Below are 15,162 nucleotides of genomic sequence, written 5' to 3'. Positions count from 1 at the left end.
TATGGGCAAAGAAGTGAATTCCACCCCTCAAGCCAGATACTGCAAAGATAAAGTTGTTGGGAGGTGAATATTACTTTGACCATAATTAAGTCTGTGATAACCAGTATCAGTAATTGAAACCCCAATGTGTCAATAGGACTGGTCAACTGATATTGTGTCTGGACATCTCAGTTATACCTTGTAATCGTGCTGGAATTCAATGGTCTGAATTTTGCAGGTACAATGACTGAAATGATAATGTGCTATTGTCTGGGAATTTATTTTGAAAATATTTACAGTTCTCAGTAGAATGCAGCGGTAATTGGAAGAAAATGCTGATTTACATTTACCATATTGAGTTTAAACCTCCAGGGTGAGAATTATGATTTTAACAGCGAGTTTATTGTCATATATGTTGTAGAATATACATTTTACACTGAAATTCATACATGCAGAGGAACAGGTGCTTTGTAAAAAAAAATTGCAAAAATACATGTTAATATTAAAATAAATAAATAGATAGATAGATAATAAATATTCACAGTCGAGCATGAAAAAGATAGTGTAACAATAGTGCAGACAAGCCCTTTTGTTGTGTCCAACCAGCTTTTGATTAAGGGGAGGTTCAAGAACGTGACCATCAGAATCAGGATTTGTTGTCACGGACAAGTCATAAAATTTGCTGTTTTGCTGCAGCATCAAAGTGCAAACATTCATATTATAACCATCTTATAACATTAGTATAAAAAAAATTAAAAATAATAGTGTACAAAAAGTAAGCCAGTGTCTTTGGTTCATTGATTATTCAGGAATCTGATGGCAGTGGGGAAGAAGCTGTCCTTGTGCCATTGAGTGCTCATCTTTAGGCTCCTGTACCTTTCTCCTAATGCTAGCAGAGTGGAGAGGGCGTGGCCTGGGTGATGGGGGTCTTTGATGATGGAGGCTAGTTTTTTAAGACACCACTTCATGTAGATGTCCTCAGTGGAGTGAAGTCTGATACCTTGATGTCACAGTCCAAGTTAACAACCCTCTGGAGTTTATTTTTGTCCTGAGAGTTGGCCCCTTCACACCAGACAGTGATGCAATCACCCAGCATGTTCTCACAGTACACCTGTAGAGGTTGGAGGTTTATGAAAGTTTTCGGTAACATACCGAATCTCCTCAGAAACCTTACAAAGTATAGCCACTCGGGGGTCTTCTTTGTGATTGCATCAACATGGAGACTCCAGGACAGATTCTTGAAATTTAAAGTTCTTGATCCACGACTGAGCTCTCGATGAGGACTGGGTCGTGTTCCCCTAACTTCCTTCTGAGATCTGCAATAATCTCCTTGGTTTTTCTAAAGTTGAGTGCAAGATTGTTGTGGTTACACCATTCAATGAGTTGATCTCTCTCTCTCCTGTACATTTCCTCATTACCATTTGTGATTCTGCCGACAACTGTGGTGTCAACAGTTGTAGATAACATTGGAATTGTGTCTGGCCACACAGTCATGGGTATATAACGAATAGAGCAGTGGGCTAAGCACACATCCTTGAGGTGCACCTTTGTTGATAATCAATGAGGAGGGGATATTGTTTCCAATTCATACTGACTGTGGTCTTCCAATGAGAAGTTGTGGATCCAGATGCTGAGGGGATTACAGACCCCCTAGAGTTTATAACATCTTGGCTAACACTGAGGTAATAATGGTATTGAAGGCCGAGCAGCTGTGTGCATGAATTGTTGTTTTCCAGGTGATCTGGAGCTGAATGATATTGCATCTGCTGTGGAGCGATTTTGACAATAGGCGAATTGCAGCATTTGTGGGAAGAAAAACAAGGTTAACACTTTTTAGATCAAAGACTCTTGTCAGAAGAGGGAACACAATTTTTATTTTGCATTAAAATCCATTACCAATGTGATGTTAGACCAATAAATGAATTGTAAAATTAAAAAAATACACATCACAGACTTTTAAAATCATTGAAAATCACTTGCTTCATCGTCTGAGGCAAAGAACTCGGCAAGCACATTCGGAGTCTCGCTAATAACACTCATCATACGGGTCCCAGACTGAATCTGGTACGTCAGCTTCAGCTTCGTCGTCAGTGTCCCACAATAAATAAAGCTACAGTCTGAACTGCGAATCGCTCTGTGACAGAGCTTTACCCACCCACCGGCCACACCCGCCAGCTCATTCAACATGACAGCGGCTCATTCAATACATGTATAGTACTGGTACATTTTTGGACTGTCTTATACCACCGATATGAGCTAAAACCATGAAATTTAGTCTGAAATAGGTTATCTGAAGGTTGCCTTGTCCAGCGAAATACATGGTAATATATATGGTTGCCTTTTTGCGCAACAGCACGGCACCACCCACAGCCCTCAGGGGGCTTTGGAAAACGTTTGGAAGAGCAGCCGCACGGCAAACCATGAGGCCACCATTGTGGGACTCCTGTGATGCACTTGAACCACAAGCACACGACAGGAGTCCCGCAACCACGCGGCTCCAAATGGTGCCACCTTTTTTTTGTGCTGGTGGTCCACCAGGCATCACATGGAGAGTGTTGCTTCCCCTGAATGTCACGCTTATTCTGAAGCTGCACACAAATGTCCTCTCCAGCCCATCCGCATTCCAGGTGTGACGAGCCAGCCTTGGGCTGGGAGAGCAGTTCACTACGCATGCCCTCCCATCACCCCTGGGAATGAACGGGAAATCCACTCACAGTTAAGCGAGATTTGTCCACACACAAATAGTAATTGCAAACATTTCACTGTAGCAGCACAAACTGCTGGAAAATACTCAGCAAGGCCAGCATTTGTTCGCATTTCTTTCGGGCTTCTAGCATCTGCAACTTTCTTTCTTGAACACTTATGGAATTCCAGAGTCACATAACAAGGAATGGGCCATTCAGTCCCTACCACACCCATCAACCACACCCTTTAACTTAATGGACTCTTGTTAGGAAAGATGCACAGTGATTCAATCTGTACACAACAATGCTCCCATATTCACACACTGCACAGAGTCAAACACACACAGTCACATCACGCACCACATTCAAATTAATTTGGACGATAAAATGATAGACACACTTCTCAGGAATGCGCCTTTTTTTAGCCCCCTACCCTCTCCCCTTATCAGTTTAGCTATTTCCTTCTACCCTCCTATCTGTATCCACCAATTATTTTTTTTTGCCTGTGCTCCATCCTTCCCCTTCCTCACCCATCTTCCTCCTTACTACCCTCACCTTTTTGATCAAGCACCAACCTGTCTTGTTCTTATTCCGGATGATCGGTATAGGCCCGAAATTTTGGTTACCTTTCACTTCTATTTTATGCTTTGTGATCTGCTGATTTTCTCCAGGACTTTTCACAAGATCACAAGATAAAGGAATAGAAGTAGGCCATTTAGCCTATCACATCTGCTCCACAACACCACCCCGAGATAAACTGTTCTCGCATCTAGTTCCAAATTCTGGCCTTTTCTAAATTTCTCTTGATATCTTGACGAATTAGATAGCTATCAATCTCATCCTTAAGCTCCCCCAATGATCGGGTCTTCACAGCTGTATGTGGCAATGAATTGAGCAAATCCACAACCCTCTGGCTAAAGAAATTTCTCCTCATCTCCATTTTAAATGGATACTTTCTCATTCTAAGACTGTGCCTTCTTGTCCTGGATTCACCCACCAAGTGAAAGATCTTATTCACATCAACTCTGTTCAATCCTTTCAGCATTAAAAATGTTTTCTTTGTGTGTTGTTCCTAAAGGAATGGACACTTCAATAATAGCAGCAGAGAAGTTAATCTTCAGTTTCTGAAACATATTGTCTCATGGAATTTACACTTTTACACAGTCTTGTAATTGCTAACCCTATATGCAGTTGTCTTAATTTGTATTGTCTTCACAAAAATGTAGCATCCAGATAGTAAATGCATGTCAGTGATAAAATGACATCATGCACCAAGCATGCAGCAGGGAGCAACATAGACAGTAGCTGTTGTTTTAGTTTAGTTATGATTCAGCATACCCTCAAAATTTTATTCATTGCATGTGATTGGACGCAAGATTTGTAAGGAAATAATCAATAGCTAGTTAAAGTTCTTGTAACAAACTGAACTGCTTTGATTGTTATGGAGAAGGCTGTAACTTTTTAAATTTTTTTTATTTTTCACACTAACCAAAATACACACAAACATTTCCCTCTTGAATATACACAGTGTCATTTTCTCCCCTTTTCCCCCCTCCCTTCCCTCCCTCCTTCCCACCCCCCTCCCTACCCATTAAATGTTCAACATATACAATACAATAAACCCATTAAACAATGTCATCACACAATGAAAATAAACAAGAAAATTGTGTCATCTACTTTTACATACTGGGTCAGTTCATTTCGTCTTCTTCTCATTCTATCATTTTAAGAGTGGATGTCCACAGTAGGCCCTCTCTGTTGTGTTCCGTGTACGGTTCCCAAACTTGTTCAAATAATGTGACTTTATTTCTTAAATTTCTTAAGGCTGTAACTTGAAGCAGCCTGGCACAGCATTCCCCATGTGGTTGCCAGATTTCCTTCCTTCCAGCATGTCTGATCCACTGAAAACCTGAGCTTCACCACTTAAAAGTCACATCCCTGCCTTTCTTTTCATATTATGCTCTTCATAGCTAAGTGAAGACTTTTTGTTTCATTTTTCCCCATTACCAATGATTATTCTTCTGTCATCAGTAAGTGCTGTGATTTATGTAATCCAGAATAATCACATATTGAACCAGATTGGTTCACAATACAAATCAGCGTGCTGCATTTGCTCTCACCTTCATTCATTCGGGTATACTTGTCACGTTGGAACCATTTTCAGTGACACAGATAGTAATCTAATATTCAGGCCAAAGAGAATTTCCATGCATTGGCTTTTGCTGAATCTGAAGCTTTCCTTGATTTACCAGCTTCATGTCTGCCTGCCCTTTTGCTTTGTTTTCCCTCAACAGAGGGTCTTAAAGGTGTCTGACCTGAAATTTTGGTTTCTGATTCAGATTTTGGTCAGCTGCAGCTTTTTATTTCAATTTTCATTGAGTAAAACTTAATTGGGTTTGCATCGTTCAGCCTTAGATCATTGCCATTTGCTGACAGTTGACTCTGCTGGAAAGATCAGGAAAGGAAGGTCAGAATGAGAGCTGATGTCTCAGCCTCTGAACCTTATCACCTCATTCCTGCATTTGCCATTTAGTTCCAAATGTATTTAATTTAGAGATGCAGCATCTTTACAGGCCCTTCTGGCCCTTGACCCCATGCCACCCAAATATACCTATGTGACCAGTTAACCTACTAACTCCACATATCTTTGGAAAATGGGAGGAAACTGGAGCTCCTGGAGGAAACCTACGCTGTCACACAGAGAACGTACAAACTCCTTACAGACTGCGAAGGATTCAAACCCAGGTCACTGGCACTGTAATATTGTTGTGATAATTGTGCTGTCTGATATTTCCAAACTCATCAGAAGATAATTACATTTCTCTGAAACGATGTTGCCATTTTTATTGCTGATGAGAATTCCCGTCAAGTAACTTTACGAGTTTCAGTGCTCACACCATTTATTTTTCTTTGCAGCTGGATCTGCCTTTTTGAACCCTGAAGGTGATTCTGGGACTGAAGCAGATAATGAACCTCAGCTTACATTTTACACAGACCCTTCACGCAGCAGGCGTCGCAGTCGAGGTATGGTTGACGACTATCCTAATTTTATTGGCATGAGGCAATATTGAAGTAAGACTAGAAAGAGCATCACATTTACTGAATCCAAAATGGTGCAACTTTTTCTGGAGAAAGATTCTTGTAAAGTTGTCACACATCCTTACAACTGCAATGAATCCACTGTTGTTCATGTTGCATTAAACAAGAAATTCTGCAGTGGTTGTATCACTGCCTGGTACGGAGGAGCCAACTCTCAGGACAAGAATAAACTCCAGAGGGTTGTTAACTCGGCCTGTGACATCACAGGCACCAGACCTCACTCCATCAAGGACACAGACATGAGGCGGCGTCTTAAAAAAAGCAGCCTCTCTCCTCAAAGACCCCCACCACCCAGGCCATGCCCTCTTCACTCTGCTACCATCAGGAAAAAAGGTACAGGAGCCTAAAGACGAGCACTCAGTGGCACTAGGACAGCTTCTTCCCCGCTGCTGTTAGATTCCTGAATAATCAATGAACCGAAGACACTGCCTGACTTCTTGTGCACTATTATTTTATAATAATATTATCAGATGGTTATAATATGAAGGTTTGTACAACGATTATGCTGTGAAAACACCAAATTTCATGATTTGTTCATGACAAATTCTGATTCTGATTCAGATGATGGAGTCAAATGCACTGGTGTCTGTTCACTTTGAACCATTTGAAATTGAGACCACAATGAAAATATTAAATACATATAGGATCAGATGGAAATAAACTGGAAAGAATTGTTTATCGTCACATGTACTAAGGAAGCACGGTGAAGATCTTTATTTTGTGTGTTACTCACGCAATTTGACCCATACTAAGTTCAGTTAAGAGTGGAGGATACAGTGTCAGTGTTATGGAATTCCACAACTCGGAAGCAGGCTCTTCAACCAACTTGCCGATGATGACTAACTTTTCCCAACTGCCAGTGATCAAACCCCTCTAAACCTTTCCTATCCATATATCTGTCCAAACGTCTGTTGAAGATCATAATTTCCCCCGCTTCTTCCACTTCCTCCAGCAACTTGTTCCAAACACCTAACACACTCCATGTGGGAAAGCTACCACCACAGACCTTTTAAATCTTTCCCCTCTCGCTTTAAATCTATGAACTCAGGTTTTAGATTCCCCAAAGCTATGACTATTTACCCTATCTCTGAACCTCATGATTTTATAAAACTCTATTGTGCCTTCTCCACCCCCAACCCCATCCCCATCAACCCACACTCCTCTGCCTTCTATACTCCAGGACGGAAAGTCCAAGTGATTCTTTTCTGCATCCTTTCCAGCTTTATGATTATATTTCCTGTAGAAATGTGACCAGAACTGGGCACAAGATTCCAAGTGAAGTCTCACCAACATCTTGTACAGTTGTAATGTGATGTCTCTGCTCTTGTAGTCAGTCAAACTAAAGGCAAGCGTGCCAAAAGCATTCTTCATCACCTTGTCGACCTGCATAGGCACTTCCATTGTAATAATGTACCTGTACCCCCCAAAATGTTTGCTATACAGCACTCTCCAGGGGCCTCCCATTCTCTGGTTTAAGCAACATTTCACACTTATCTGAGTTCTCTCTCCTGGTTTGTTGAGATCCTGTTGCAATCTTAGATAACTTTCACTGTCCACCATACCACCAATTCTGGTATCATCTGCAAACTAACTATGCTAACTGGTGCGCTATTCAAGCTGATATAAATAGATTAGATACAGTGATCACAGCACCATTGTCTGTGGCATTCTGATTGTCACAGGCCTCTAAACTGAGTAGCAACCCTCCATTAATATCTCTTGTTTTCTACTATCAGCCAATTGGCCAGCTCATTATGGATCTAATGAGAATAGAGAGCGTTTCAGTTTAAACAGTGCAAGAGCATCATCTTAGGAAAAAAACTGTCATTGATTTTGGGAGTTAATGTTTTCAAGGTTGTGTATCTTCTGCCCAGAGGAAAGTGTGTGTGCAAGGAGCAGGAAGGATCCTTTAATAAGATTGTGGCTAATGGAATCGCAGTGGAGTGAATCAAACAGATTTACTGTTCATCCTCTGTGCAATTTTTTAAAAGCCGACACATGCTGACGTCAACATGCACTGACGTCACATGGCCGGTTCGATGCCTCCTGGGAGTTGTAGTGCCACCATAGTGCCGCTACACACCACCCCCAGCCCCCCCCCCCCGCCCCCATAACTGGCAGAAAGGTTTGTCTGTCTTTTAAATCGTCAACCTCTGTGACAGACTGTTGGCCATTGCAGAGGGGAAGACTTGTCCACATGAGCTAGTTTAAGCCTGTCAATAGTGAAAGATTGTGGCTTCTCTCCAATGTCCAAAATACAGGTCAACCTAGTTTGTCTGAGTATCCTATAAGGTCCTTCATAGGACTGTAGTGGTGCCTTGGTATGCCACTGAACTTTTGCTTTCTGGCAGGCAATACATGACCTCGCCATTTGTGTAACAACTTTTTTAAGACCGTGCCACATGAAGCTATCTAAAACCATATGAACGGTCAATCTCATTAAGAGATGTGAGAGACCATGCACAGAGTCGAATACTCAATGTTTCCATGATGCTGGAAATACAGGGTGTGGGTGTCCCATCAATATATCACAGAGGAATAGTTTGCCATTAACTCAATAAGCATTTGTATCATGGTCATGTTCTTGGGCCATGTCTAAAGCTGTGTAGTCAGTACCTAGATCTACAAACTGGTGAAACTACTATTTTGTATATGTAAATAACGTGACCTTTTATGTTTGACCCTGCTCTCACTAGCCAGCTCGTGACTCCTCCCCTTTATCCCTCATAAAGGCTGTCATGCCACAAGCCTGCCCCCAGTTTGAGTTTGGGTCAGTGTGAACCAGCCACACAAGGGATGCTGTCCATCTCTTGCTAATAAAAAGCCTTCAGTTCCAATAACTTCTTTGCTGAATTGATTGTGCATCAATTTTTTCGCAAAATTTTGTTTTCTTCTTCGGAACATGGACAAATACTTGAAGCTGGATCGCCTAGAAATCAACCTGAGAGAACCCAAAGTAGCCAACAAATTCATACTCAGGCTCAGCTGCCTCTAAAGATTCCTCGCATCCTCTGCAGCCTAAGATCCAGGGTGATGAAGACAAGCTCCATCTACTATTTTTGTACATTGGACACTGAGTCTACCGGATGGTCCAGGACTTCCAGACATATGGAGATCCATGGACACCCTGAAAGTACAAGGAACAGGTGAACAAAGACTATGCACAGCATATACTCCCCTCGCGTAGGCAGCATCCCGGGGAAACATTCAATGACTTTGTCAGGAGCTTGCAAGGGATTGCAACTGCCAGGCTGAGAGTGCAGAACAACATACACAGCTGCTAATCAGAGACATGTGTAGAGCAGGCGTCCACTCCAATTATGGGAGGCAGAGGCTACTGGAGCAGAAAAGACTGAGCCTACATCAAACATTTGAACTGGCAAGCACACTGGAAGTGGCAATCCACAACGCAGAATCGTTCTCCAGTGAACACACGGCCAACTCGTGGGAGACACAGGCACTGCCGTCTTGGAAGGTGGGACTGCAAACCCCCTCCCATCCTGAACTGACCTCTACAGTGACCACACAAAGTGCTATTTCTGCAGGCAGGGGAAGCATCCAATGTAATGCTTCCCTGCCAAAGATGCTGTCTGCTCTAACTGCAGGAAAAAGAGATACCTCGCAAAAGTCTACCGGGCCACGTGTGCACCATGGGGGCTGCCATCTTACCGGACCACCAGCAGCCAATGGAACTCCATAGACGACAAGCTGTCACTGCCATCGGTAAACCTGGATTAATGCAGACCACACCAACTCTCCAGGGCCATGATGAACTTCCAGGTAAATGGCTGACCTATCACTTGCCTATTTGACAGTGGAAGCACAGTGAGCTTCATTCACCTGAATGCTGTAAGCACTATTCCCATGGGATGCAACCCAAGAGGCACAGCATCTCCCTAACTTCCAAATCCAAATCAGCAAAAGTTCATGGCAGTTGTACTGTGACACTGACTATCCAAGGCATAGTGTACCGTGACGTTAAGCTCCCGGTACTGCCACGCTCTCTGTGCACCTGTCCTACTGGGGTTAGACTTTCAGTGCAACTTAAAGAGCATCACCATGGATGATGTGTCCCACCCTCCCCTCATGGTCTGTAACGAAGTTTATGAACTGTCCACCCCTCTCTCATCACAAGGTCAACCAACAACTCCAAACTCAATCACCGCATCTGATATGCGGCCTTTCCACGCACCGGAATTTTCCCCCTTTCCTTGTTCACTAATCTCACCCTGGACTGTAAGCTCATCACCACTAAAAGTTGGTGATATAGTGCGGGGGACAGGGCATTTATTAAGTCTGAGGTGAGATGTCTCCTCACTGAGAGGGTGATAGAGCAGAGTACGAGCCGCTGGAGAACCCAGGTCATGGTAATGAAGAATGAGGAGAAACACCAGATGGTCGTAGATTACTCCCAGACCATCAACAGGTGGGTCCCCAGCTATGCGGAGAAGGCCTTTCCCCTCATCAGGGCCACCGTTTTCTCCCTGTCGGCAGAAGCCCAGGAGGCATTCAACCATATCAAAGCTGACATGTAAAGGCAATGATGTAAGCAGTGGACAAGTCCATCCCGTTCCAGGTGGAGACCGGCCCATCTGACATTGCCTTGGCTGCCACACTTAACCAGGCGGGCAAGCCATTGGCAATTTTTTCGCACATCCTCCAGGGCCCTAAGATCCAGCACTCAACAAGAAAGAGGCCCAGGCTATTGTCAAAGCAGTACAGAACTGGAGGCATTATCTCACCAGTAAGCATTTTACCCTGCTGACTGACCAATGGGCAGTCACCTTCATTTTGAACAACCAGCAGTGGGGTAAAAACAGAAACGACAATATCCTGAGGTGGAGAATTGAGCTCTTCACCGACAATTATGACTTAACTGTACTGGCCTGGAAAGGTCAACAAGGCCCCTCATGCCCTGCCTCGAGGGACATGTGCCAGTGCGCAGATGGACCAGTTGCAGGCAATGCATGATGGCATCTGCCACCTTGGAATCACCCATTTTTTTCACCTCATCAAGGATCGTAATCTCCCTATTCCATTGAGGACAACAGGATGCTGCTCAAAAATTACTGAGTCTACGCAGTGCAAACCACATTTCTACCAGCCCAACAGGACACACCCTATCAAGGCCACTCGCCCCTTTGAACATCTGTGTATGGTCTTCAAAGAACTCCTACCCTCCACAAACCGCAACATGTACTTCACCAACATCATCGATGAGTGCTCGCAGTTACCCTTTGCCATCCCCTGCCTGGACATGACTGCAGCTACCTTTATAAAGGCTCTGAACAACCTGTTCACCATTTTTGGATACCCCTGCTACGTCCACAGTGACAGGGGTTTGTTCTTCATGAGCAATGAGCTGCATCAATATTTTCTGTCCAAGGGCATTGCCTCTAGCTGGACCAGCAGCTATAACTCCAAAGGGAATGGCCAGGTGGAGAAGGAGAAGAGCATGGTCTGGAAGGCAGTACTTCTGGACCTAAAGTCCAAAGGCCTCTCCGTCCCCCACTGGCAAGAAGTCCTCCCAGAGGCCCTCCATGCTATCCAGTCCGTCTGTGTACGGCCACCAATGAGACGCCTCATGAGAGACTCTTTACATTCCCCAGGAGATCGGCATCAGGAACGACCCTGTCCACCTGGTTGACATTCCCCAGGCCTGTCCTACTTCACAAGCATTTAAGTCCAACCCTCTGGTTAAGAGGGTCCAGCTGCTCCATGCTAACCCACAGTACGCCTACGTGGCATTCCCGGACAGACATGAGGACACAGTATCCTCCTGGGACCTGGCACATGCAGGAGCATCTGGATGCCCCCCCCCACTTCCCCAACCAGCCAACAGGTACACCTCTCCTAGCTCTTCAGGGTCTCATTTCCCTACCTCCACCTCCACGGCCAACCCGGCAGCTAACACACACACTCCCACCCTGGTGGTTCAACCAAATACCCCACCCAGGCTAACTGAGATGGAGCAGCCAGTGCCGACAGAGACCACCACAGACCCCCCCAGACAGGGACACGCTGGTCACAATGCCAAAGGAGGCCACTGGATAGACTGAACTTATGAGGTCACCTGATTGGAATACACACCCCTCGGGTCTTCTTTTTAAAAAGAGGGGATTAAAGTAGTGAAACCACTATTGTTTATGTCAATAACATCACCTTTTATGTTTGACCCTGCTCTCACTGGCAGGCTCGTGACTCCTTCCGTTTATCCTCCATAAAGTCTGTCATGCCACAAGCTTTCCCCCAGTTCAAGTCCGGGTCAGGGTGAGCCAGTAACATAAGGGAGGCCATCCACCTCTTGCTAATAAAAGCCTTCAGTTTTAATAACTTCAGTCTTTGCATAATTGATCATGTGATACTCAAGTTGAGCAGAATGGGAAAGCGCATCAGCTACTACATTGTCTTTCTGGAAATATATAGTATATTTTGTGGACAATTCTGAAATGAATGATCTGACCAGGGCACTACGACCTTGGAAAATGCAAATATTGAGGACTTGTGGTCAGTGTACATAGTAAATTCCCTGCCCTCCAAAAAATAAAGGAAGTGTCAAATGGACAATAAATGGCCAAAAGCTCCTTCTCAAAAGCACTGTATTTCTTCTCTACCTCACAAAGATGGCGGCTGAAGAACACTAACGGAGTCCATTGCCCATTGACATATTGATAAAGTGCTCCTCCTACGGCCATACTGGAAGTGTCTGTAGAAAGGACGGTGGCTGCATTTAAAACTGGGTAGCTGAGCAGAGTGGCATGAGGCAGCAAAACTTTCATCTTCAAGAAGTCATTGTTTCCCTCTTCAGTCCAATGGATGGTTCTGGCATTTCCAGGCAGTAAATCGAAAAGAGGCTTCATGATATGAGCTGCTCCCGGATGAAACAGACAGTAAAAATTTATCGTTCTCAAGAATTTCTGCAGGCTTTTAACTGTAGGAAGTCTTGAGCATTTGGTAATGGCCTCAACTCTGGATGGAAGCAGAGTCACACCTTCCTGAGTAACACTGTGCCCGAAAAAATCAATCATTTCCTGTCCAAAAATGCATTTATCCAGATTGATAATCAGATAACTTTTGAAGACAAATAAAAAGTATACGAAGATGTTTCAAATGTTCTTCCTTAGTCCCACTGGCCACTAAAATGGTGTCGAGGTAAATGAATACATTGGTCATTGCATGCCCTCGACCATCCATCACCTGTTGAAATAATTGAGCGGCATTCTTTAATCTGAATAGCATTCATAAAAATTCGAACCCAAACGGGGTAATTATTGATGTTTTTGGAATGTCTTCTGGCTCTACTGGTACTTAGAGATAGCCATGCACCAAATCTCTTTTGGAGAAGATCTTTGCTCTTTGCAAATAGCCAAGAAATCTTGAATATGAGTTATTGAATAATGATCCGGGGTGGTGGCATCATTAATCTGCCTGTAATCTCTACAATGTCATCAACCTTCATTGTGTTTTGGGGCCATATGTAATGGAGATGCCCAGGACTGTCAGACCAATGAATTATGCCTAGTTCCTCCATCTTGGCAAACATTTCCTTAGCTGTGTAGCACGAATAAAAGCTCTCACGATTGGAGGAATAAGACTGCGACATGTAGAGTAGTAATTTCAAGGAAGTCTTCCAACAGTTTGATCTACTGGTTTATTTAATGTTTGAAGGCATAGAGCAAGGGTATAGGCGTCTGCCAGAGGAATAGTCTGAAAAATAGTTCCATCTATCAGCCGATTACCTTTTAAGTCAACAAAGAATGAATGAGCCCAAAGAAAATCTGCACCAAGCAAAGTTCAGGATACTGCTACTATAATAAATGGCCAAGTGTAAAGATGATTCTCAAACTTGGCATTTATCTTCCTGATGTCAAAGGTTGGAATGTTGGAACTGTTAACTGCTCATTGTTGGAGGCCTAGGGTAAGATGGTGTGGTGTCAAAACCGGTGGGTGGAAATACATTAACCTCTGAACCCTTGTCCACCAGAAATTTTCACTTGGACAACTGGTCCCATATATTCAGTAGGCTTGCAGGTGGAAGACACTTGCGGGCATTTACTCCTCAACAACTGTGCTAATAACACCAAGATGAGGTGTCCACAGGCTCCTTGCTTGTCTTGGGGCATTGCCTGCATGGAGGGAGTAATGTGCTAAGAGCACCAGAGTGTGACACGGGGTCAATATCAGAGGAATTGGTTGTGCAGATGTCTTTCCTTGGTATAGAATGCCATAGAATGTCTGCTTCTGCCACAACAGCCCTTTGGTTCTGCCACAACAGCCCTTTGGTCTTCAAATGAACACTTGGATAACAAGAGCCTAATATCATCTGCCATTTGCTCGAAAAAGAGCTGGTTGAATATTGGGCCTTTCGCCACCTGGCAGGAACAGCATTTCATCCATTAATTCTGAAGGGGCAAGGACTCCAACCCATCAAAATGTAGTAGTTTGGCTGCCCTTACCCTATGGGACATACCATATACCCATAATAAAATTGTTTTTAAAGTATCATACTTGCTGGTATGTGGTGAATCCTCTTCGTGACGGCCTGGTCCGGTGAACTGACAAGATGGAAATAACAAGTGGTGTCTATTTTGACTTTGCAAAGGTGAAATTATGCTTCAGCCTATTGCAACCACAGTTCAGGCTCAGCTGACCAAAAAGGTGACAGCTTCACAGCAATGGCTACAGAGTCCATGTTTGTCCAAAAGTATATTTTTGGACTCGTCAGGGTCACCAATTATGGCCACACAAGGTGTTTTTAGAGTGAATCAAATGGATTTACTCTTCATCACCCATGCAACCTTTTAAAAGCCAGAATAATGCACTCAACACGCTCTGACGTCATCACGCACTGACGTCACGTGGCTGGTCCGGAGTTGTAGTGCTGCCATAGCAACGCTACAAGGTGACCACTTTCTTGAGGCAGCAGGAGGTATGGGTGAAATTGATGGAGGGGAAGTTGTTTTGTGTGATGGCCAGAGCTACATTCATAACTTGCGTTCTTGGGCACACCATTTTCGACACCAAGCTCTGATTCTTGATCATGCTGATTAAGCTGAAAAGGCTTGGATAGGAGGGCTTGGATAGGAGGGCTTGGATAGGAGGGCTTGGATAGGAGGGGTTGGAAAGGAGGGCTTGGATAGGAGGGCTTGGATAGGAGGGCTTAGAAAGGAGGGCTTGGGTAGGAAGGCTTGGATAGGAGGGCTTGGATAGGAGGGCTTGGATAGGATGCCACTTATTTCCCTGGAGCAGAAAAGGCTGGATTGTGACTTTCTGGAGGTACTCTATATAAAATTATGATGGATGGAAATAAATGAATCATTGTCTTTTTCCCAGGGTAGGTGTCAAAAACTAGAGGGCATAGGTTTGTGGTGAGAGGGGAAAGATTTAGAAGGGACTTGAG

At 43.9% G+C, this 15,162-nt stretch overlaps 1 protein-coding gene across 10 annotated transcripts in view; it reads left to right on the top strand.

Annotated features, from left to right (window-relative positions):
* The window catches only part of astn1 (astrotactin 1), a 2,519,376-nt gene that overhangs the window by 986,957 nt on the left and 1,517,257 nt on the right, over nt 1-15,162 (top strand). For all 10 annotated transcript variants that reach the window (XM_069937468.1, XM_069937469.1, XM_069937467.1 and 7 more), the window contains one exon: nt 5,580-5,687. In XM_069937468.1, the coding sequence (XP_069793569.1) occupies nt 5,580-5,687 (108 nt within the window). The remainder of the gene's footprint in view (nt 1-5,579; nt 5,688-15,162) is intronic.

This window comes from Narcine bancroftii, chromosome 5 (genome assembly GCF_036971445.1).
Source record: "Narcine bancroftii isolate sNarBan1 chromosome 5, sNarBan1.hap1, whole genome shotgun sequence".
Taxonomy (NCBI): Eukaryota; Metazoa; Chordata; class Chondrichthyes; order Torpediniformes; family Narcinidae; genus Narcine; species Narcine bancroftii.
Note: the sequence above shows the minus strand (reverse complement) of the source record. Positions and strands in the feature narration are given on the sequence as shown.